Source organism: Elephantulus edwardii, unplaced genomic scaffold (genome assembly GCF_000299155.1).
Source record: "Elephantulus edwardii isolate Elephantulus edwardi_28Jun2011 unplaced genomic scaffold, EleEdw1.0 scaffold00027, whole genome shotgun sequence".
NCBI classification, from domain to species: Eukaryota; Metazoa; Chordata; class Mammalia; order Macroscelidea; family Macroscelididae; genus Elephantulus; species Elephantulus edwardii.
Window position 1 is genome coordinate 2,458,986 of NW_006399777.1, and position 22,096 is coordinate 2,481,081.

At 52.4% G+C, this 22,096-nt stretch overlaps 1 protein-coding gene across 1 annotated transcript in view; it reads right to left on the reverse strand.

Moving 5' to 3' along the window:
• RFTN1 (raftlin, lipid raft linker 1) overlaps nucleotides 1–22,096 on the reverse strand; it is a 211,872-nt gene that overhangs the window by 7,803 nt on the left and 181,973 nt on the right. Inside the window, exons 8-9 of the mRNA XM_006883404.1 lie at nucleotides 5,382–5,485; nucleotides 2,765–2,846 (exon numbers count right to left, since the gene is read on the reverse strand). Of these exons, the coding sequence (XP_006883466.1) occupies nucleotides 2,765–2,846; nucleotides 5,382–5,485 (186 nt within the window). The remainder of the gene's footprint in view (nucleotides 1–2,764; nucleotides 2,847–5,381; nucleotides 5,486–22,096) is intronic.

The window sequence follows — 22,096 nt, forward strand, 5'->3', positions numbered from 1 at the left end:
TCAGAGAGACAATATCAGTGATTACAGATGAGGAGGAATGGACTTTCATATTTAGGCATAAAAAGATATGAGGTAACTAACGTCTTGGAGCATCTAATCTATGGTGTGGAGAAGGTTCCTAGGTTTGAGGAGAGCATCTTCTGTGGAGAATTCCTAGGATTGAGTTCTAAGATCCAGCCAGTTAGTAATGAAAGGGAGAAAGACTGGAGAAGCTCATTAGAATTGGAGTGTACTGGAGTCTGGTTCTAAAGATAAGTTATTTTTTTTTTTGTTGACAGTTTGGATATTTGTGAAAAACTGCTCAAATAACATGGTAATCAGCAATACGGTAATTTTTATTAGATTATTAATTAATGTCATTGCCTTAGTAGAAATTGTCAAAGTCTCTGAGAATGCTGAACACGAGTGTCCCATTTTAGGGCTATCTGTTGAAACCACCTGCTGGGTGTGCACCTGACCATCTACATATTGGATTATCACCTCACCCCAATTCAAGACTGGGCCTCAATAGAGGCTGTCCTATTCTCTCAGCATGCCAAATAGGACTCTCCAAATATGGCCTAATATTCTCTCCCAAACCAACATAGTGAACATAGTGGGAGTTAACGGGCAAATTAACAGCCCACACATTATTATTACCGTTTACTCGTCAATTCCTCATACCACAATGGCGGGATGGCTACTGCCTTTCATACCTCTTATGCTACTGTTCAATCCTGCATTAACCTGTGGGCCATGCTGACTCAACTCACGGTGGTGCTCCCCAGCTAAAACAAGTTTGGAAGGAGGAATGGCATCCACTTCTTTAAGAGGATGAAAGTCATGCAAGGGTTGAGGTCTTTCGTTCATAGGCACTGAACAACAACAACAGTGGCCACGGCAGGTGATGAGGAGTGGAGAGGATGGAAAGGGGGAGCCTGGGGTCTAAATCTGATCAAGAGGGAAGGAGAGGGTGTGGTGGGGAGGGGAGCCTGGGCAGTGGTGCTGCTGGTCCTCTGCATCCCAGGTTGGGGGGTGGGAGTGACGGTGGCCCAGACCTGGGGGGAGGAGACCTGAGGAGGAGGGGACAAGGCCAGAAGGGAGGGGTGAAGATCCAGGCCTGAAGGAGGGGAGGGACCAGACCTGGAAGAGGGAATGGGGATCAGGTCTGAGGGAGGGGAGGGGTCAGGTAGAAGGGAAGGGAGGGGAGAGGGATGAGGGGAAAGGCAGGAGGGAGCCGTGAGGGAGGGGAGAAGGATCAGGCCTGAGGGGACAAGGCAGTCTCTAAGCACCAGGCCTGAGGCCACTGAGGGAAACCAGGCCCTTCATCGGAGCCCACAGAGGGTGTGCCCCAGAGCTGCCACCCTGAACCTGGACTTCGGAACCTTCAGTGAGAGAACCAATTCCTATTTATTAAAGAGTTGACCTCTAACCTCTCCATGTGCTCGATCTAACAGGTTTGTTTTGTCAAAGCACCAGAATGTACTGCAGGATCCATCTCCAAGGAGGGACCTGGGGCAGGAGGCGGAGCCAGCGCTCTCACCTGGTGTGGGCCAGGGGCCTGGTTAGCGTCCTCTCAGGAGCACAGTGGCCAGCCCACTGCGGGGCTGGGACACAGGCCGGGGCTGGGACACAGGCCGCGGCTGGTCCATCCTGCAGCCTGGCTGACCGCGCTGGTAAAACAGTGGCCTTGGAGCGGCCGCTGACCCCGCTAAGGACCACCCCGCAGCGGTCCCTGTCACATCCATGCCTCGGAGCCTGGAGGACTCCTCCCTGCTGGCCCACTGGGCTCCAGGTCACAGTTCCGGCCCGGCCCTCCCTCCACAAGCGGCCTCCCCACGGCTTTACTGGCTGGTGAGGGGACATCAGTCTGCTCAGTCCACGTCCCTGTGCACAGCTGGGTGCAGAGGACACGAGCCACAGGCCAGGTGTGAGGGAAGGGGGCAGGCCTGGTGGGCTCTGCCCAAGAAGGTGACAAAGGGGAAAGAGCTGGATCCAGCCCAGCCCAGCAGCTGGTCCTCCTGGGCATCGGGAGATACCACTGGACAGACGTCACTGTGGAGTATGAGGGACCAGCATGTCCACGTCAGCGGTCAGCAGGCACACCTGGAGAGAGGCCAGCTAACAGAGAGAAGCCTGAAATGACTTGTGCTTCTAGCTCATGTGACTGGCGTCCAGTCCAGTTACACCCCGGTCTGGGGACCAGATGCTGCAGACTGAGGCTGGCCCCACCCACAAAGGCAGCTGTCCCTCGCAGGCCCTGGCGATGGGGGCCTGTCCAGAGGGCCTCCAGCAGCATTTCTCTGCCAAGTTCACCTCGTGACCTCCAAACTGCCCATGTCCTGAGAGACCAAGGGAACAGGCAGCTTGAATGAGCTTATAACCCAGAGACACTGGGCAGGAGTTGAAGCCATCCTGGCTAGGGCAGACGGCAGGCGCCCTCATGCCCCTATTTTTAGCCTGGTGGGAATATCTGGCATGCCGCCACGTCCTAAGAAACACTGTCCTCAGCTCTCCTGACCTAGGAGCGAGAGGCTGCTGGGCAGGGCCTCAGGCCTCCTTCCCCACCCCCACTGCAGTAGGCAGGAGGCTGAGGTGTGAGGCTCAGATGGAGGTCCATGTGTGACTGAGGTGTGAGGCTCAGGTGTGAGGCTCGGAGGGAGGTCCAGGTGTGCAGCTCAGGTGGTCTAAGACCCCTGGGAGCCGGACAAGGTACAACCACCCTAAAGTCCATGCTGAGAGGCCTCCTGCCCTCTGAGGAAGCGGGAGGACAGTGTCCACCCACCTTTGACTCCTTCTTCTTCAGTTTCTGAGGCAGACACGGTCTCTGGAGAAATACAATCTGCTTGGTGGACACGTTCCCCTCCCTGTAACACACACAGGGTGGACAGTGAGTCCCTGGATAGCTGGAGAAACCCAAACACGGTGATGAGAGGGACATGGTCATCCCACGTCCCACAGCAGAGCCTACAGGACAGAGAGCTATCACAAGTCAGCAGGTGACAGAAATCCCGCAGCCCACTGCCCTGTTCCCCTCACCCCCAGGCCTGTGACCCTCAGCTTCTCGGGGCTGTGTCAGGGTCCAACCAAAGCCATCTGTGTGTCCCTGCAAAGCCAGTGTCACAGCCGGCGACTTCCACCCCTGGATGTGAAGTCACAGCCCAGCAGCTGGGCCGAAGATGACAGAGTGGAAATGTGGAAGGGGCAGGAAGAGGGATATGGCAGAGGGGCCTGGCTGGCCCAGGGCGGCGGGAGGTGAGGGCCTGGCCGGAGGGCTCTGAGAGGGGCCTTTGGGCGGGCGGGGCGCTTGCTGAGCAGGGGGAGGGTATCTGCTGTGGTCCCACTGTGCACAAGGCAACGGGGTTCCTGCTGGCACAGGGACTGCCCTCAGCCCTGCCTCCAACTAACGAAGCAGTGAGGGGACAAGGGGACCCCCCGGTGCTGCCATGAGCGAGGACAGAAATCCTGCAGGGGCGAGTCTAACAGTGCGCCACCAGGCCCCCCTCTGCTGCAGCTCACTGCTGTGGAGACAAGCAGACTCGGGATCTGTTCACGATGCAGGGCCCCCTTATCACTGCAGGGCCCCCCTTATCACTGCAGGGCCCCTCTTATCAGTACAGGACCCCCTTATCACTGCAGGGCCCCCCTTATCACTGCAGATCTCTCCTTATCAGTGCAGGACCCCCTTATCACTGCAGAGCCCCCCTTATCACTGCAGGGCCCCCTTATCAGTGCGGGGCCCCCCTTATCACTGCAGAGCCCCCCTTATCACTGCAGGGCCCCTCTTATCAGTGCAGGACCCCCTTATCACTGCAGAGCCCCCCCTTATCACTGCAGGGCCCCCCTTATCACTGCAGGGCCCTCTTATCACTGCAGAACCCCCTTATCAGTGCAGGGCCCCCCCTTATCACTGCAGAGCCCCCTTATCAGTGCAGAGCCCCCCTTATCACTGCAGGCCCCTTATCACTGCAGAGCCCTCCTTATCACTGCAGATCCCTCCTTATCAGTGCAGGGCCCTCTTAACACTGTAGGTCCCCTTATCACTGCAGGGCCCCCTTATTAGTGCAGGGCCCCCTTATCACTGCAGGGCCCCCTTATTGCTGCAGAGCCCCCCTTATCAGTGCAGGGCCCCCCTTATCATGGAAGGAAACATCTGCACAGAGCTGAGGAATTCAACAGCACACTGTTGTCAAGTTGCAACCACCTTAGCCAACCCTCTAGTGGGTTTTCAGAGGCTGTGAACTGCACGGGAGGAGGGTGCCCATCTTTCTCCCACAGAGCAGCTGGTGGATTTGAGCCACCGCCCCTGGACTGGCAGTGCAGCTCCTTACCCACCTGACCTAGTAATAACCAACAAGAAGGTTGCAAATACTAACAGAGCAGACGCCTCTTTCCCCTTCCACAGAGCAGTGGGTGGATGTGAACTCCGACCTTCACTTAGCACACCCCGCACTGTGCCAGGAGGGCTCGCTCTGGTTCAGCCAGCAAACCTAAAAGGCAGATGGCAGGCCTTGAGGGCTGCATGACCGGACAAGCTTGTGGGTTCCGGGGGCAGCAGGGAGCTGGGGGTGGCCAGGCAGCAGTGGACGTGAAACCAGAAGGGATGTCACAAGTGAAGGTCAGGTCTCCATGTCCCCCACATGGGACTGCTGACCAGCTCTGAGATTCCAGACAAGTCCCCTCACTTCCTGGCTACACTTCCCTCATCTGTAAAATGGGCTGCATGTAAGTACTGCCTCACGTGCAGAAGCCTAGCTTGGCCCACGGCCCACACAAGGGCTGGGTTTCTGGAGTGTTTGAGGCCCTTGGCCGCTTCTACTGGGCAGTGGGACAGGCCAGGCTATCTGGCCAAGGCTGATGTTGGGAAGCGGGGTGCAGAGGGAATGCTGGGTGGGGTCACAAGGAAGCTGAAACTCCACTCACTGCACCAGCCTCTGAGAGTTCTGGTGGCCTAGTGGTAATGAGCTGAGCTGCCAACCCAAAGGCAAGTGGTTCAAGTCCTGCAGCTGTTCTGAGAGGAGGATAGGCAGTCTCCTCCTGGGCTTTGCCTTTGGGAACCCTCTGTGTGGTCAGCTCTGGGTTGGCTCTGACCCGATGGTACATGACCACCACCTACGACTGTGAGAACGTGAGCTGTACACGTGACGTGCTCACGGGGAGCACTGTGGCCGACTCTGTAGGGAGTCACTGCCACCCCAGAGGCACCTCCTCTTCGGCGGTTCAAGTCCACCAGCCGCTTCTCCAGGGAAAGATGGGCCATCACCTCCTGCAGGACTTCTGGCCTCTGAAACCGCACTGGAGGGCCGGGGAGGGGTCAGCTCGGATTTGACGACCAGGAGCTGGTTTTGCTGTATTTTCAGTGCTGCACTGAGGGGCCCACGTCCCTCACTGTCTGCACTTACCTGGTCGTCCTGACGACGGGGGTCGGGAGGACACAGGTGAGCTGCCAGCCATAGGCGGCCAGTGAGTTCAGCAGGGGCACGTAGTCAGTCTGCACCTCGGTGCCCTGGGGAGAGAGGTCACCATGAGGGCTGCTACTGTCCCCGACCCTGTGGGACACTCAGGCCACCAGCCCCGCAGAGCCGACAGGAGCCAGAGGCCCACTCGCCAACGGCCTGGAGAGCTGAGAACAAATCGCCCTCACAAGATTCCTTTATGGGCCTGGTCAGAACGCAGCCAAAGGATTAACCCCTGACCTCTGTTATCTTCTCGTCCAATAGACAGCGTCCTGGGCCTGTGACTGCAGAAGGACAAGCATGTCTGCCTGGGCGGCCAGGGTCAGGACAGGACACTGTTCTGGATGGTTCCAGATCGTGCTGGGGAGAGGTCACTGACAGCCCCCACACACGGGCACCTCTCGCTGTAACCAGGCACAGGCGTCATCACTCACCGTCACATTCCCACTGACCATCAATAAACACGCTGCCCAGGTTGTGTCCCCCTCGGGAACAGGGTGGCAGCTCCCTTCCCATTTAGAAGGTGCATCGGGACCCCCAGAAGGCAGCCCTGACAGTGAGCTGGCACCCCCACCGCGGCTTCCTGCAGGGCTGGTCCCTCCTAAGGACACGCTCAGAGCACGTGTGATGAAGGCCTGCCGTCATCACTTCTCAGGAGCACTCTGGCTGCCAGCTGAGTGCTGGCTCTGTCAGCGGATCTCGGGGTGTGGTTCCCATATCACCACGGAGCTCCTTACAATGTATAATCCAGGTCCCGTCCCTGGATCGGGAAGGTGGGGAGCGGGCCCAGGAGCGAGTGCTTGGACCCCCTCCCAGCGGTTTCTGACGCAGCTATGTGTGAGAACCGAGTGATCTCCTACGTCCCTTTTGGTGAAGAAAAGAATCTACAATTCTAGGACCAGAACATATTGCTGTCAGCTGCATTCTAACCTTCCCATTTCATGAGTGTTTCTGCAGATGAGCACGGATGTCAGTATAAAGACTAAGGAGTGCCGGCCCAAGCTTTGGTCTTTCCAGTTGCTTCGTATGCATCTCAGAGCTGGACAATAAGAAGAATCACTGCCTTCGAGTCGTGGAGCTGGTGAGGAGTGCCGAACCCCCCGGGCTGCCAAAAGAGCCAACAAATCCTGTCGTGGACCAAGTGTAGCCAGGATGCTCCTTCGAGACAGGGACGGTGGCAGTTCACCTCACTTACTTGGGGCATATTTTCAGAGGGAACTAGCTGGCCGCTGGTGAGGGACATCCAAGGGAAGGTCCTTGAAAGAGCGGGAGACCCTCAACAAGAGGCCTTGCCACAGTGACTGTAAGATGGGCTGGCGCAGATCAGAGATGGTCGGGATGGCGCAGGGCAGGGTTCTGTGGGTCACGGGGTCACTGCGAGGCACTGTCCACGTCACAGCAGTGACCGCTTTCCCATTGTTGCCATTATAAACAGACCTTTAAAAGGACCAGCAGACAGGAAGGAGAAGAGAAAGCAAGGGAGAGAGAAAAGAAGGATGGATCAAAGGGGGCGACAGGAGAGCCTGGGAGCCCAGGTCAGCAGGGAACCAGTGACCCCACTTCTAAGCCAAGGAAGGACTGTGTGGCTCAGTCCTTGCAGCCTCCTGCCCAGCCCTGCATGCCCGGTTTAGAGGGGGAAATGAAAAGTCAGTCCCCCCAACACCACCTTTGCAGGGTTGTGAGGCCCTGGTCCTCTCAAGAATAACCTCCCCACTTTATCAAGCACTGTGACAAACCCACCACAATCAGACAGTAGCCATGGCAACCAGGACAAGCTTTGGCGCCTCACAAAGCCCTGAGTGGCAGGAAGGAGCTTTCCATTGGTGACTGTGCCCGGCCAGCTCCCCCCTTCCTCTCCGCCAAGCAGAAGACAATGTGAGACCCCCGCTGAAGCCCGATCCCCCCTCCTCAGAAGGGCGGCTGCCAGTTGGCTCTGTTTTATTCCATTCAGCCACAGTCTTAAAGAGAAAGAAGGCAGGATTTCCCTCAAACCTTCTCCCTGCTCAAGGTGGGAGATGCCAGCGAGAGTGCAGACTCAAAATGCTAAAAGAAAGGACAGATGGACAGACACAGACCCGGCTCGGCCATTGCCTGAGGCCCCCAGTGTGTGGTCACTTGACTGGCACATGGATGCTGGACAGTCAGATGCTGGAGGTGTCACTATCCCCCCAATTCTCTAACTCCTCAGGCTGGTCTTGATTTCATTTACGTGGAGCCAGTGTCGCTGTTTAACAAATGTGTGTTACAGAGTAAGAAGGAGCATTTCTCCAGGACACTGTGACTGGCCTGGAAGCCCATCCAACGAGGAAGGTGGAGGGGAGCAGCCTGGGGCAGGGGAGCAGCTTGGTGCAGGGAGCAGCCTGGTGGAAGGGAGCAGCCTGGTGGAAGGGAGCAGCCTGGTGGAAGGCTCTCTCCGATCTGTTTTCTGGGCCACTCAGGGAGGCGAGCACACAGCACTCACCAGCCAGCCCGCTTATCACACAAAAGACATTCCTTTCTGCAAGATTTTAATTAACTCTCCCCTCTCCCAAGGTGGGTAGTAATCTCCTATCACACCTGGATGGCTGGGAAACATGGTGCTCCTGTGGTTTTTTAACGTATATAAAAGGAATTCATTTGTATTTGTGGTTCTTTCCCCTCCTTTGTGCGCTGTAATTTCTCCAGCGGTCGCAAATCAGCTAAAGAGACAGACATCCAACACAACCTTCCCTTACCCTCCAAAACGATCACGACAGAAGCGAGAGCGGGCCAAGCACGAAATGCACTTGTCTTTTGATCGTTTAAAAAAATATTCTGTGCAGGGAAATGACGAGGAGGTAACGCGTGGGCCCACAGAACACAGAGCCTCTCTGGTATCAGTTCGTTCCTGCCGTTTCCTGCTTCAATCTGTGGGTGAGGTCTGAGGAGTGGAGCAGCACAGGGGAAACACTGGGCTCCTCACGCTGCCCTCACCTGCGTCCAGCTGGTTCTGCCTCCAAGGTCCTGCGCACAGCCTGGCCCGGCCCAGGTCATCCTCACAACAGTGGCTATGTCTGAGCCCACTGTGTCAGCCCACCTGGTCGAGGGTCTTCTTCACAGACCTTCTCCTCTACCAAGCACATTGTCCATCTCCAGGGACTTGTCCTTGAGGACAACACGTCCAAGCTTCTGAGATGAAGTCTGACCACCATGCCTCCAAGGCGCGCCCTCACTTCATTTGTCCGAGATGGACTTGTTTGTGCTTCAGTGTGTACTCAGAGCCCTTCACCACATAATTCAGAGGCATAGACTCTTCTCTGCAGCTAGTTACCACTGTCTGACTCCCAGCCTCCCTATGTACCAGTGTGAAAGCTTTCCAAATCCTGGGCCAGCCTCACAAACCCCGATGAGTGTAAATCCATTCGTGCCATCGCCCTCAGTCCATCTCCTCGAGTCTTCCTCTTCCTGACCCTTCACCTTCCCAAGCATGATGCTCACTTCCCAGGACAAGCCTCACCTGATGGTACATTCAGAGTGTGTGCGGAGCAGTCACCATTCCTGCCTCCCAGAAACAGCCTGGCTGCACTCTTCCAAGATCTCTCTGTTGGTTCTTCTGACGGTCCATGGAATAGCCAGCACTCTCCTCCAACACCACAACCTGAAGTCATCAATTCTTTTTTTGTCCTCCTTAGTCACTGTCTTACTTTCAAAATTTAAAGATGGCGTTGCCCCGCTGACTGCTGGGACTTGTGGTTTTTGTACCTGTGTGGCGTAGGCAGAAAGGATTGGGGCTGGTGTGGGAAGAACCCTGGCCCGGCCCTCCTGTCTTTGCAGAACCCCCCCACCAAAATCCAAAATTTAAAGATGACGTTGACACAACTATCTTACTTTCAGATAAACAGGAAGTACATGAAAAGACTTTGAGTGAGATGCACCTTAGTGTTTACACTGACTCCATTGCTCTCTCTAGTATTTAAAGAGGCCTCTGACAGCTCATTTACCCAATGCACTAATACATCATTTGATTTCTTTTCTGTTGCTTCTCCCATGGGTGTGTCAGACGCATCAGTGTCTGCTAAGTGACCGTCTCCCTAACACTTTAAAGAGCTGTCTTGTGGCAAACATACCCAATGAGACCATATTTGTTTGATTTCTTGATTGCTGCTTCTAGTCCCCACACAGGGCCATAAATAAAGACTCTCAGGGACTCGGTTTCCCAGGTTTGAAAAGTGTGCAGCAGGCAGCTAGGGGACAGACTCCGTCCCTGCAGCAGTGACCACAGGGTGACCACAGGCTGCTGACCACTCCCGTCACCCACAGGGTAAGCTGTTCTTACTCTTTCACCAAGAATTTACCTAAGAAAAGGCCCTGCAAAATCCCTTTTTGTTATTTGTAAAACTGCTACTGACTCAGTAACAAGTAGTGTGCATATCTACTGTTACTACTCATCAATTTTACACAGCATCCCTTGCTCTCAGCCACAGGAAATGAGGGTTCAGCACTTCTTACCGCTTCCTCTTTGCACTCAAAGTTACAATGCTGGCTAAATTAAACTCAGTTTTTGTTATTTTAACTTTACAAACATGCTGGGTTTACCGCTTCCATTTTATACAACCCTTTGTTTTTATTTTATCCCCCCACTGCCTGGTTGTCGATGCACTAATTTATGCTGCACATTCCAATATATTCTGACATGCCCATCCACACATTGTTCATACGCCTCATACATCCAGTCAGAATGCCTGGGACCAGCAGTTGGGACAGCAGGAGATGTACTGCACTGGGAAAGACTCCTTTGAGGGACCTCTCCAAGTACTGAGGAGCAATGATGTCATTCTGAGGACTAAGGTGAGCCTGATTCAGACACTGGTCTTTTCAGTTACTTATTACACATCCGAGAACTGGGCAATGACTAAGGATGATGGAAGAAGAATCAATAGCATTGAAACTGTGGTGTTGAAGAAGAGTGCTAAATATCCCACGGACTGTCAAGAGAACAAAGTAAGTGCCAAGAGACAGGTCTTGGAGACGGTGCAGCCAGACTGCTCTCTGGAGGCAACGATGATAACGCTTCATCTCCCATGCTTTGGGAATGTTGGTAGGAGAGGCTATTCCTTGGAGAAGGACATCACGCTTGGAGAGGTGGAGGGACAGCGAAGGAGAGGAAGGTCCTCTACCAGACGGGGGATGGATTGACACAGTGACTGTCACAATGGCTCAGATGTGTCGGAGATGATGTGGATGGCCCAGGACAGGACAGGGTTCAGGACCGCTGTGGTGTTCAGGGGGTCTCTCTGAGTCGTGCTCCACTTGACGGCACCGCACAGCAACGACACCATCCTCGTTCTGTTTCTCATCTGTGGATTGCTGGGTCCCCTTGCTCTGTCTGGCCCGTCCTCTGCTCATGGCTTTGATTTCATTCTGCAGCTGTCTACGGCTGCAGTGTTTCATCTCTGGGTTTCTTCCTCATTTTTCTGGAGAACGTTATCTTCACTTTTAACTAGCTGTGTGCATACCCAGCTCTGGAATGAAATTCATCAAGATTCGGGAAGCATTACTATGCCACCTTCTAGCCACCAGCGCTGCCATTGAGATAAACACTGTGGTTGTGATTTTGGGGTGGGTGGAAGCTATGGGTCTTTGGAACGTTTCAGTCTCCTGAAGTCTCAGCGTTTCTAAACAAAGCCTAGTCTCTGGTTGTTACTCCAAACCTGGGTGCCACACGGGCCCGTGGTCGAGGCTCCTGACCTTCAGTTCTCAAGGTTTCCTTCATTTGCTTCCTTGGAGAATCCAGCCTCACTTGACTCTGAACTTTTCTATCTTCTTTTTTTTTAAATTTATTTTATTATTTTTGTGTGACTATACCGTCAAATCAGATCTGACTGGTACAGGAGATTGTCCCTGCTTCCCCGGCAGAGCATCTGGTGGATTCAAACCGTGCGCCTCTGGGATTGTAGTTGCAGCTCCTTGCCACTAGGCCACCAGAGCTCCCCTTCTATCTTCTTTTTGGGGGAACTCTAATTACTCAGAAATATAGGATTGCTCTTTATCAACTTTTTTCTCATAATTCTTTCCTCTTTTTAAAAATTTGGTCTTCTGAAGTATGCCTTTGACTTTGTCTTCTAGGTTTTTTTACCTTTAATATTTTGATGCCACTTGATTTTTAAGACCCATCTCAAAGTTCTGACTTTGTTTCCTGCAGCCTACTTTTGTTTGACATACACATATATTTTCTCTCCTGCGGCTTTTTCTCGAGATTCCCATGTGGTTGCTACGTTCACGGCTGCACGTGGGTGGGATGGGGCGTGAGGACTGGACCACACCAGGAAGGGCGGTCTGGGCTCCCCATGTCCGTGAGAATGTGTATGAGGATCATGCATTTTCTCGGGTTCTTTAAGGCAAAGACTTTTCTGATCAAAAGCTCGGTGTGCAGCCTCTGTAGCTCTTTTAACCTTGCTAAGTCAACTACCATTTTCCTACCCATTTTGCATTTTCTAAAAGTTTCTTACGAGTTACTAATTTCCCACTTTCTTTGTCTCAGTCTCTCTGTTCTTGTAGGTGTCTGTCTGTCTGCCTGTCCATCTATCATTTAAATTTCTTACCTGGAGTATCACTTCAGGGAGCTCTGGTGGCCTAGGGGCAAGAAGTCGTATTGTAATCATAAAGACCCTGGTTCGAGGCCTCCAAGCTGCTCTTTGAGAGAACGATGGGCAAATCTCCTCCCTGCCTCTGAAAACCCACTGGAGGGTCAGCTATGGGTCAGTTCTGACTTGATAGTCACAGTAATAACAACAACAACAACAGGTATCACTTCATTGAACTTTTCACAAGAGTGAAAAAACAGATGCCCATATCCGATTCCCTATGCTTAAAGAATTTAATATCTTCATTTATGTTTTATTAATGTTAATGAAAGTTTATAGAGACTCTAGATTTCCATTAATAGTTGCACTTTTCTCCCTGCGCACCCCTCCCTGCCAATTCACTCTTCTCTTTGAAAAGTAAAATAAAAATTCTTTCATTGTTATGCAATCCCTCCCCCCAAGTCCACTCCACTGTGCAGCCTTTGTTCTGGACTCCTGTCACGACAAAAATACCTAATCATATATCCCTTTTAAACAGTTTTCTCCCTCATCTGTTTCAATGCAGTATACATTATTTATCCCATCTTTCTCGGTCTCCCCCAAACCCGATGTCAGTTCCTTTTTACAACAGTGACATTATGCAGTATTATTTGTCCTTTTGTGACTGAGATATTTCACTCAGCATAATGTCCTTCAGGTTCACCCATTTTGTATAATATTTCATAAGTTCCTTGTTTTTCAAAGCAGCATAGTATTCCATTGTGTGAATATACCACAGCTTCTCTATCCATTCGTTTGTTGATGGGCACTTGGGTTGTTTACAGCTCTTTGCTATTGTGAACAAAGCTGCGATAAACATGGATGTTCACATACCTGCTTGGGTGGCAGTGGTTTCTTTCTTATGGTTTCTTTGGGTTAAATTCCCAGTAGTGGAATTGCTGGGTCAAACGGTATTTTTATTTCTAACTTAAAAAGCCCTAGTGGAAGCTCTTTCTGACCAAGGATCCAGAACCACACACAAAATTATAATAGTTTAGAAATGTGATTCCGTGAAAAACCCTTCTGCATAAGACAAGACAAATTACAGCAAGTGAAAGGAAAATGAGAAAGTAGTTGGTTGCAACTCACATCACAGATAAACAAGAAACTTAGAAATGTCTATCTATAAAAAGACAAGCCAAACCGACAGCTCTGTTCCAATTTTAAGATGGTGAGGATCTGAGGAGAGGCCCCAAAAAAGGGGTTTCAAATGTGCATCAGGCACCAGACAGAAAATGCTGGATCTAAGTGATGAGAAATGCAAACGGGAATGAGGGAGGCGCTGTTCTTCTATCAGGCTAATGAAATCCCCGAGTTTGACAAGGCCACTGCCAGAGAGCTGCAGGCAACGCCGCGTGCACTGCGCGCGGGAGAGCCAAATACTCAGCTCGGTGGAGAATGATCTGCCCACATCGCTCGAAATTACAGACATAGTCACCCCTGGCCCAGCACCCTCACATCGGGGAGTGCACCCCACGCTTAAGAGAGCATCAAACGTCCACAGCTGTCTCCTGGAGAACCGTCTGCAATAACATGACCGGAACCACCCAGCGCGTGCCAAGGCCGGGCCTGTTAAATGCTGCTTCGCCAGGCAGGGCCCGAGGCCCTGGTGACCAGCCCTCCGGCTGAGCCAGGGCCCATGGGAGGAGCAGGGTCAGTGGGAGGAAGCATGCCACTGGACGTGGTGTCAGAATGTGTGGAGGGTCCCGCAGGCCGCTCCGGGAAGCAGCTCCCACCTAGAGGTGCTGGTGGCGTTGAAGTGGAAGAGACGCCCGGCAGTGAGAAAGAGAACTGAGCTGCCGACTCCTCCAAGGTCTCAGGACGGTCAACAGGAGAACTGAGAAGCCACCGCCCTGGTGCGTGGGTCCTGGGGTCCCTGAGCAGGGCAGCTGAAGGGCGACGTGGCAGATGCAGGGCTGAGGAGGGGTGTGGTGGTGAGGAAGAGGGGAGATGTGCTCTAGGGAAGCTGGGGTGTCCCTGATTATTGGGGCAAAGGGCAGCAGAGGGGATGGGACGTGGGGAGGGGCGCCCACTTTTCCCTCCACTTGTGACATGAGGCAGTCCTGCAAAGACCAGCAAGTCCTTCGAGGTGTGAAGGGGGAAGGGCATGTGGGCCCCGCTATTCCCTGGGCCCTGGGGAAGCCAAGGAAGTGAGCACCCTCTGTCCCCCATCAGGGCTGAGGGGACAATGTGCCCACCAGGAGTGGGGAATCCACAAAGGTGTAGTAGAAAGCCAAGCATCTGAGCATGCCCTGTCCCAGGGGACCCCATCAGGGCTGAGGGGGAACATGCCCACCAGGAGAGGGGAGCCCCATGGAGGTGTGTCGGGAGGAAGAGGAGCGGATGGCGGGCTGACCTTCCTCCACTCTGAAGACGGCCCGTCCCCTGGGGTCCACTCCTTCCTCTGCTCACAGACCCTGTGCTACGATCCGGATGCTTTTCTCCTCGTTGTTTTTCACACAATGCCCCAGAAAAACCATTTTCGCTGGTATGTAATTAGGCCGACATAATCGAGCCCGAGAAGCAGTCGGCCTCGTTTTAGACAACTCCGGCTTTCAGGACGTTCAAAGAAAAGCGCTTCAGAAGAAAGAGGTAATGAAGAGCTTGGTTCTCAGACGCAGAAAGGAGGGCAGATGGAAACGCAGGCCGGTTCCGCTCGCTGTCCCCGTACCCCGCCACCTGGCCTGGCTTTGTTTGGGGCTTTTTCTAGCAAACACGGCAGCAAACCCTTCGGGTCCCTGGTGAACGGTCACGTCACAGTCGTAGTGCCTGATGTACACCGTGGACCACAACGGCCCCAAGCGTTGGCCCGTCCTTGCGCCCAGACCCCTTTCCAACATGACTCTCCAAAGTGTGCGGACCCTGAGGCCCAGCTGGTCTTGTGACTCCATGACCCACAGAATATGGTCAACGTGACCCTATGGGGCTTGGAGAAGGCCTCAGAGGCCTCACTGTTTCTACCTGCTTTCTGGGAGCCCTGGACACCCCACGAGGACAAGCCAGGCTGGCCAGGAGGGTGAGGAGAGACGTGAGGCCTGGACACCCAGTAGACACACAAGAGCGGCCACCTCTGACCAGCGTGTCCCCGTCAGTGACCACAGCAGAGGGTGAGCGGGCCCAGCTGAGTCTGTGAGGAGGACACAGTGGCCCTGGGTCCTGTCAGCGGAGTAACGCGGTGTTACTTGAAATTCTGAGTTTAGGGACGTCTTATTATACAGCAGAAGCCAACAGACAGATTATCATTATAACTGTAAAAAGCCACAACCAAACCAGTTATTGTCAAGGAACTTCTGTCTGTGCGTCCAGAATCGCACTCTCTGGGGTTTTCAGATCACCAGGCCTCTAGGTGATCTGAACTATCACCCTCCTGGGGCTTGTCAGGCCCGGTCGGGCACAGACTGGTGGACCACTCAGGGGCCCTTTACCCTGGAGGAAAACCGAGGCTCAGCGCTCGCCCTCCAGAGGGTCTTCACAGGCTGTAAACTGCACAGGAGGAGACTCTCACTGAGGTGCATTCGAACTGCCTGCCTTCGGGAGGGCAGCACAACTCCTTACCCACCAGGCCACCAGAGCCCCCTGGACCTCTAGGAGGAGAATGGCAGTGACAGTCTCCTTGTGTGAATGGAGAGACGTAAGACAAGCCGTCCCCGCTGCTCCCGGGTTCTAATCTTCCCCGTGCCCCCTCGCGATGCCGCCATGATTTGGCCACGTCTGGAGTCGTCCTTCTGAGCTACGATCCCCTAACGGGAGTCCCAAGGCCACCAGCACACCGTGGGAGCCGGAGATAACACTCGAGGCGGGAAGGACGCTGTTGCCTAGGAGACACTGGCCTCCTTCTCCCGCAGTAACGCCAAGCTCGCAGGAGGCCCCGGCCTGCGTGTGTAAGATAACAGCTCCCCATCCCAGGACAAGGGGGGCTCTCTGAACCCAGGCAGTGAGGGCAGGGGGCAGGACATGCTGGCTGGACCTGCCACAGGTGCCCCGGCCGTGCGTGTCACTGCACCTGCACAGGCAGGAGGGGACAGGCCAGGTTTGTCAGCGAAGGGCCCAGATCACCTGAGGCCACCAGGCACGGCATCCGCAGGGCCCAGTGGGCAACACCCGGGCGTCTCTGCCTCTTAGTTCACACACTGTGGTCCTGAGAGCGAGCGGCCAGGGCCCGCAGCTGTCACCTCCTGCCTGGCCCAGCGGGACACTTGCTGTGGCTGCCACCAGATGAGGGCCACACCTGCCGGCGGTGACACACACTCTCAAGGCCCCAGGCGACCACGCTCCTTGACACAGACGTGGACACAGCTTTGAGGAGATTGTTCTAGAAGCGCTGTCTCCGTCCAGCCACCTGCACATCCTCCTGCTCACCTGGCCGGGAAGAGAAGGCCTTTCAGGGAGCAAGTGGCTGCTGCCTCCTGATCACAGGCTGCTTCCTCGTGACCTCAGGTGGACGAGCTTCCCACCTCACCCACCACTCAGTGAAGAGAACGCGGGTTTGAGGGAGTCCCCCCTTCAGTACAGAACCCAAAGATGCTGAGCTCTGGTGGGGGACGCGGAGGAGAGGCCAGCTTGGCACCAAACAGTGTACAACTTAAAGCCACGTCAGTCACGGTCTTCATCTCCTGGCAGCATGTCCTGACCGCTTACCAATAATCACGAAACACTGCCCCAGAGACACCTCTGAACCGACCGAGACGCCTCTGAACCGAATGAGATGCCTCTGAACTGACCTAGACGCTTCTAAACCGACAGCGACGCCTCTGAACTGACCAAGAGGCCTCTGAACCAACCAACCAATTCATCTCTGAACCGACCGAGACGCCTCTGAACCGACCGAGACGCCTCTGAACCGAATGAGACGCCTCTGAACCAACCGAGACGCCTCTGAACCAACCAACCAATTCGTCTCTGAACTGACCGAGAGGCCTCTGAACCGACGGAGACGCCTCTGAACCGACCGAGACGCCTCTGAACTGACCTAGATGCTTCTAAACCAACAGCGACGCCTCTGAACCGACCGAGACACCTCTGAACTAAGGCTGGTTCAAAATGTTAGCAGAAGAGGAAATGAAGTTACACGAAGGACTCTGCAGTCAGTGGGCAGCTGGCAACAGAATGAACCACACACAATGTCACAGCCGCTTTGTGTCCACTCTGACAGGAATCCAAACCCCAAAGGTCTCCTCCCTCTGACACTACCGGGTAAATCCAGGGCGCAGGTTTCACTCAAGCCCGTCTGGTCAACCTTCTCTCTGCAGTGGCTAGCTGTTGGTCTCTATCGCTCTGGTTACCCCGCTCTCCTCCCACAAGCCTGTCTCAGGCCATACAGACTCCCTCTCGGGAACCCTACCGTGGTGAGCTCTGCTGGCACAGCTGTTGCAGTGTCTGTCAACCACAGACCTGGCAGTTCAAATCCACCAGCAGGTAGTTACCTGGGACAAGGATGAGCGAGTCTGCTTCTGCACATCTGCAGCTTTGAAGCCCCCGTGGGGCATCCTTCCCTGTGCCGTGCGGTCACTGTGTGTGGGATCTGCTCTGAGGAATTCCGCCGTCACCAGTCTGTGCTGAAGCCCCAGCTGGACGCACGCAGCTCCGCGGCCCCGGTCAGCAGGCAGCCAAGCGCCAGGTAAGCTGAACGAGGCCACCATGGAGTGAAGGTGGCTGTAATCTATTAGACTGAGACTGGAAGGGCCGCCCACTGACTCCAAGAATTAAAACACAAGGTTGACGTTGGAAGCCACCAAGTTTGTGATGGTGGAGTCTGCTGGCCTGGGGTGCAGGATGCATCACTGCTAACACAAACGCGGTTCAAATCGACCAGCGGTTCCTTGGGAGAAAGTAGACAATCTCCTCCCGTGCAGTTTACAGCCTCCAAAAACCCACGGGAGGGTCAGCTGGGAGTGGGTCCGACTCTACCGTCACAAATTATGCTTGAGACAATTTATTTAAAAAAAACCCCCCACACACACCCCAAAAAAACCCCATCAAAACAGGAAAGTCTGAAACTAGATGGCTTCACAACACCAAACATTTAAAGAATTAGTAACAACGCTTTCCAAATGAATTTTCTTAAAGAGAAGTGAGAGCTCATGCTATCAGATTAGTCTTTACCAATACCAGAAAAATGGTACCCCAGTAAAAGTGCAGCTCCACATTCCTTCTGAATGCAGAGATAGAAAGTGTCCACAAAATACAAGCAAACGTAACTGGAAAACATATTAAAAGGCTTATATCCATGATCAAGTGGGATTTATCCTAGGAACACAAGGCTGAGTCAACATTAGAAAACCAATTAATGTAATCACGTAACTGGAAGGAGAAAATACATAAGCATCTTAACTGATAAAAAAACAGTTTGGGGGGAAAAAACCCTCTGCCATCTTTTCATGATAAATTACTCAAGAAATGAGAAATAGGAAAGAATTCCTAAACTGGATAAAAGCCACTTATGAAAAAAGTAAAACCAACATTATAAAGCAGATCATTGGTTGCTGTGGGGTTTTTTTTCCACTCCAGGATAAATATACCCAATGATTTTAACTGTGTCCATATAAGAAAAACAATTCAGGCTGGTCCGTCTTCAGAGCAAAGAGAAGGAAAGCTGGGGTAACTTGAGTTGACCTACAGAATCAAACTACTGACTGGCACGCGAGACCACAGAGCCTCTGGAATCTGTAGTCAAACAGGAAGTGGGGAGAAGGGAACGGGGAGGGAAAGTGGGTCATAAAAGAAGTGGTTAGGTGACCTCAAAGACTGCACACACGCACGCGCGCGCGCGCGCACACACACACACACACACACACACACACCCCATCAGCCTATGCGGAGCCAGGGGAGGGACTTCAGAGCTAAGGAGACAAAAACTCTTGGGCTCTGAGCGGGCACCAACCCACGTCTTGGTCTGGGCTTGGACCCTCAATTTTGCAAAATCTCTTAATAAAGCCTCACTCTCAAAACTGAGAGTTTAAATTTTTTTTTAAATTATTTTTATGTGTGTACTGTCAAATCAGATCTGACTGGTACAAGAGGAGATTGTAGCTCCGTCTCCATCAGAGCATCTGGTGGATTTGAACAGCAGACCTCTGGGATTGCAATGCAGCTTCTTGCCACTAGGCCACCAGAGCTCGCCCAAAACTGAGTTTTGATAGGACTTCTCCAGCTCTTGTTGGACTAATCCTCTGGGTAACTTATGGGCAAGCTCATGTGGGTCGAGAAGGCCGAGTCCCCAGCTCTCCCCTTCTCAGGAGATGAGAGAGAGAGAAGAGAGAGGAGAGAAGAGAGAGAAGAAAGAGAGAGAGCACAGTTGCCTTGGGTCAGTGCCAGGGTTCTGACAGCCGCTTCACAGCCCGGCTTCCCCTTCTTTGCAGTCACTCCCTCCTCAACCTACACACTGTCAACAGCTCCAAGGTGGTCAGAATCAGAGGGAAGAAGAGACAGGACCATCTCCTGCGTGCAGTTTTAGAAATAAGACCAAAGGCGCCCTTTTAGGTAGTTAGTGGGAACCTTATATTGTTTCAGCATCTAGTTAATAAAAGCTTTTGGAAAAACCTGTGTCATGGATTCAATTGCCTTTTCCTCCCTCAAAATATGAGTGGGCTTGGCTAAGCCATGCTTCTCAGCACTGTTCAATCATCTAAGTACTGCAGCTCCTAACATATGACGCTAAAAAAGCAGGACTGTTGTCAGGGGCCCTGGAGTCGACCACAACTCACAATTACCCTGCAGACAGTAGAGCCTCACCTCGCCCTGCTGCTCTCTCCTCACCACCACCATCGTCCTCAAGCCCAGTGCAACCACTCAGTCCATCTTGCCAAGGGTCTTCCTTTCTTTTACCCTCTCTCTCCCTTTCCTAGTCGATGTTTTTTTCCCCAAGGACTATCCCCTCCTCTTGGGACAATAGGCAGCACCTTCGACTTGCCAGATTCCACAGTCAACAGTCTTTGGCACCAGTTGTTCAGAAATCAAAAGATGACTTGTTAGGAAAACCTGCTATCAGGGACCTCTCCAGAGTGTTGAAGAGCAAGGATGTCAGTCTAAAGACTAAGGTGTGCCTGATCCAGGCTACGGGCTTTGAAAATTACTTGCTCTGCACCAGAGAGCTGGAAAATGGCCAAAGGTGACAGAAGAAGTGATGCCTTTGAGCTGTGGTGCTGGAGAATAGTATTGATCACACCATGGACTGCCAAGAACACGGGCAGACATGTCTTGGAGAGGGTGAAACCAAGCTGCTTCTTGAAAGAAAAGAGTTTGAGGTTCTGTCTCACGTACTCCGGGCATGTGGCCAGGGGGGACCAGCCCTTGGAGAAGGACATCATGCTTGAAGTGTGGAGGGATAGTGCAGGAGAGGAAGACCCAGATGAGATGGACTGACAAAGTAACTGCGGTAATGAGGGTAGGTGTGTCAGAGTCCATGAGATTGTCCCAGGATAGAGCAGGGCTGAGAGCTATTTTGTGTAGGGTTGCTACGTGTTGTAGTCCACTCAATGGTATACAAACACAACGACCCCCTCTTCAAAATGGGCCTAATGTGTGTGAGAGAGTTTCACCAGCCTAGCCTCTCAACAACCAGCCTAGCCTCTCAACACTCTCGGGAGACTCCCTCACAGGCAGGCTTGTTAATCAATACACTTGCCAACACAATTCGAAGGCATCAATCCTTTGGTCTTCCATAGTCAGTGTCCAACTTTCACATGCACAGAAAACAACTGACAACACAACGAATGGCACTGAGTGGAACTCAGTGCACTTAGTATTTATATTGTTATCATTCCTCTCAGTAAAACGAAATTAAATCTTTTCTCTATCTAGTATGATGTGCCTAACTGCTCCAGTGGCGAGAATTTTTATCTTCTTGATGGCCAGTTGTAACCCACAGTGAAGGCTGTAATCATTTCTCTTCTCAGCAAGTACTCCAACTCTTCATTCTCTGCAGGCAAGCGTGGGCCTTCTGTATGACGCATGTCACCGCTGAGTCCTCCTCCAATCCTGATGCCGCAGTCTTCCTGTTGTCCAGCTTCTCACATGATTTGCTCAGCAATTAGACTGAATAGCTATGGGGATAGGATCCAACCCTGACGCACATTTTCCCTGATTTTAAACCACACTGGGCCCCTTTATTCTCTTTGTACAACTGCTTCTTGGTCTATACATAGGATTCAAGAGAATAAAATTAGGTGTCCTGGGCATCTCATTCTTCTAATTTTTATATAATCAGTCAAATGTCCTCGCATAATCAATAAAATACAAGTAAATATATGTGTGGTATTCTTTGCTCTCCGCCAGCATCCATCTGACATGAGCAATGATATATCCATCCACCACAGCCTCTTCTGAATCCAGTTTCAATTTCTGTCAACGAATCCTGTCATTTAAAAATAATCTTCAGAAAGATTTTACTTGTATGTGATACTACTGATATTGTTTGGTAACTTTCGCACCATGTGGGATCACCTTTTTTGGGGGGGAATGGGAATAAATACGGATCTCTTTCAGTCACTTGGCCAAGTGGCTGTCTTCCAAATTTGCTGGTACGGAGTGGTGAGCACATCCAGGGCTGAATCTGTTTGCTGGAATATGTCAACTGGTATCTCACAGACTCCTGGGGCCTTATACTTTTTTCTTTTAATTTTATTTTTTTATTATGTTTTTGTGTGTACCGTCAAATCAGATCTGACTGGTACAGGGAGAGATTGTCCCTTTCTCTCCAGCAGAACATCTGGTGGATTTGAACTGTGCACCTCGGGATTGCAGTGCAGCTTCTTGCCACCAGAGCTCACCAGGGCCTTATACTTTGCCAATGCCTTCAGCAGCTTGGACTTCCTCCTTCAGCACTACTGGTTCTCGATCACATGCTGCTTCCTGACCTGTCTCAGTGTTCACCAATGCTATTTGGTACAGTGACTCTGTGCACCTCTTCTGTTGGTGCTTCCTGCATCATTTAAGATTTTCCCCCTAGAAACCTTCAGTGTTGCAACTCAACTCAAGGCTTGAATTTGTTCAGTTCTTTCAGTCTGAGACATGCTGAGCGTGTTCTTCCCTTTTGGTTTTCCAATTCCAGTTCTTTACACATTTTGTCGTATTCAATCGCTT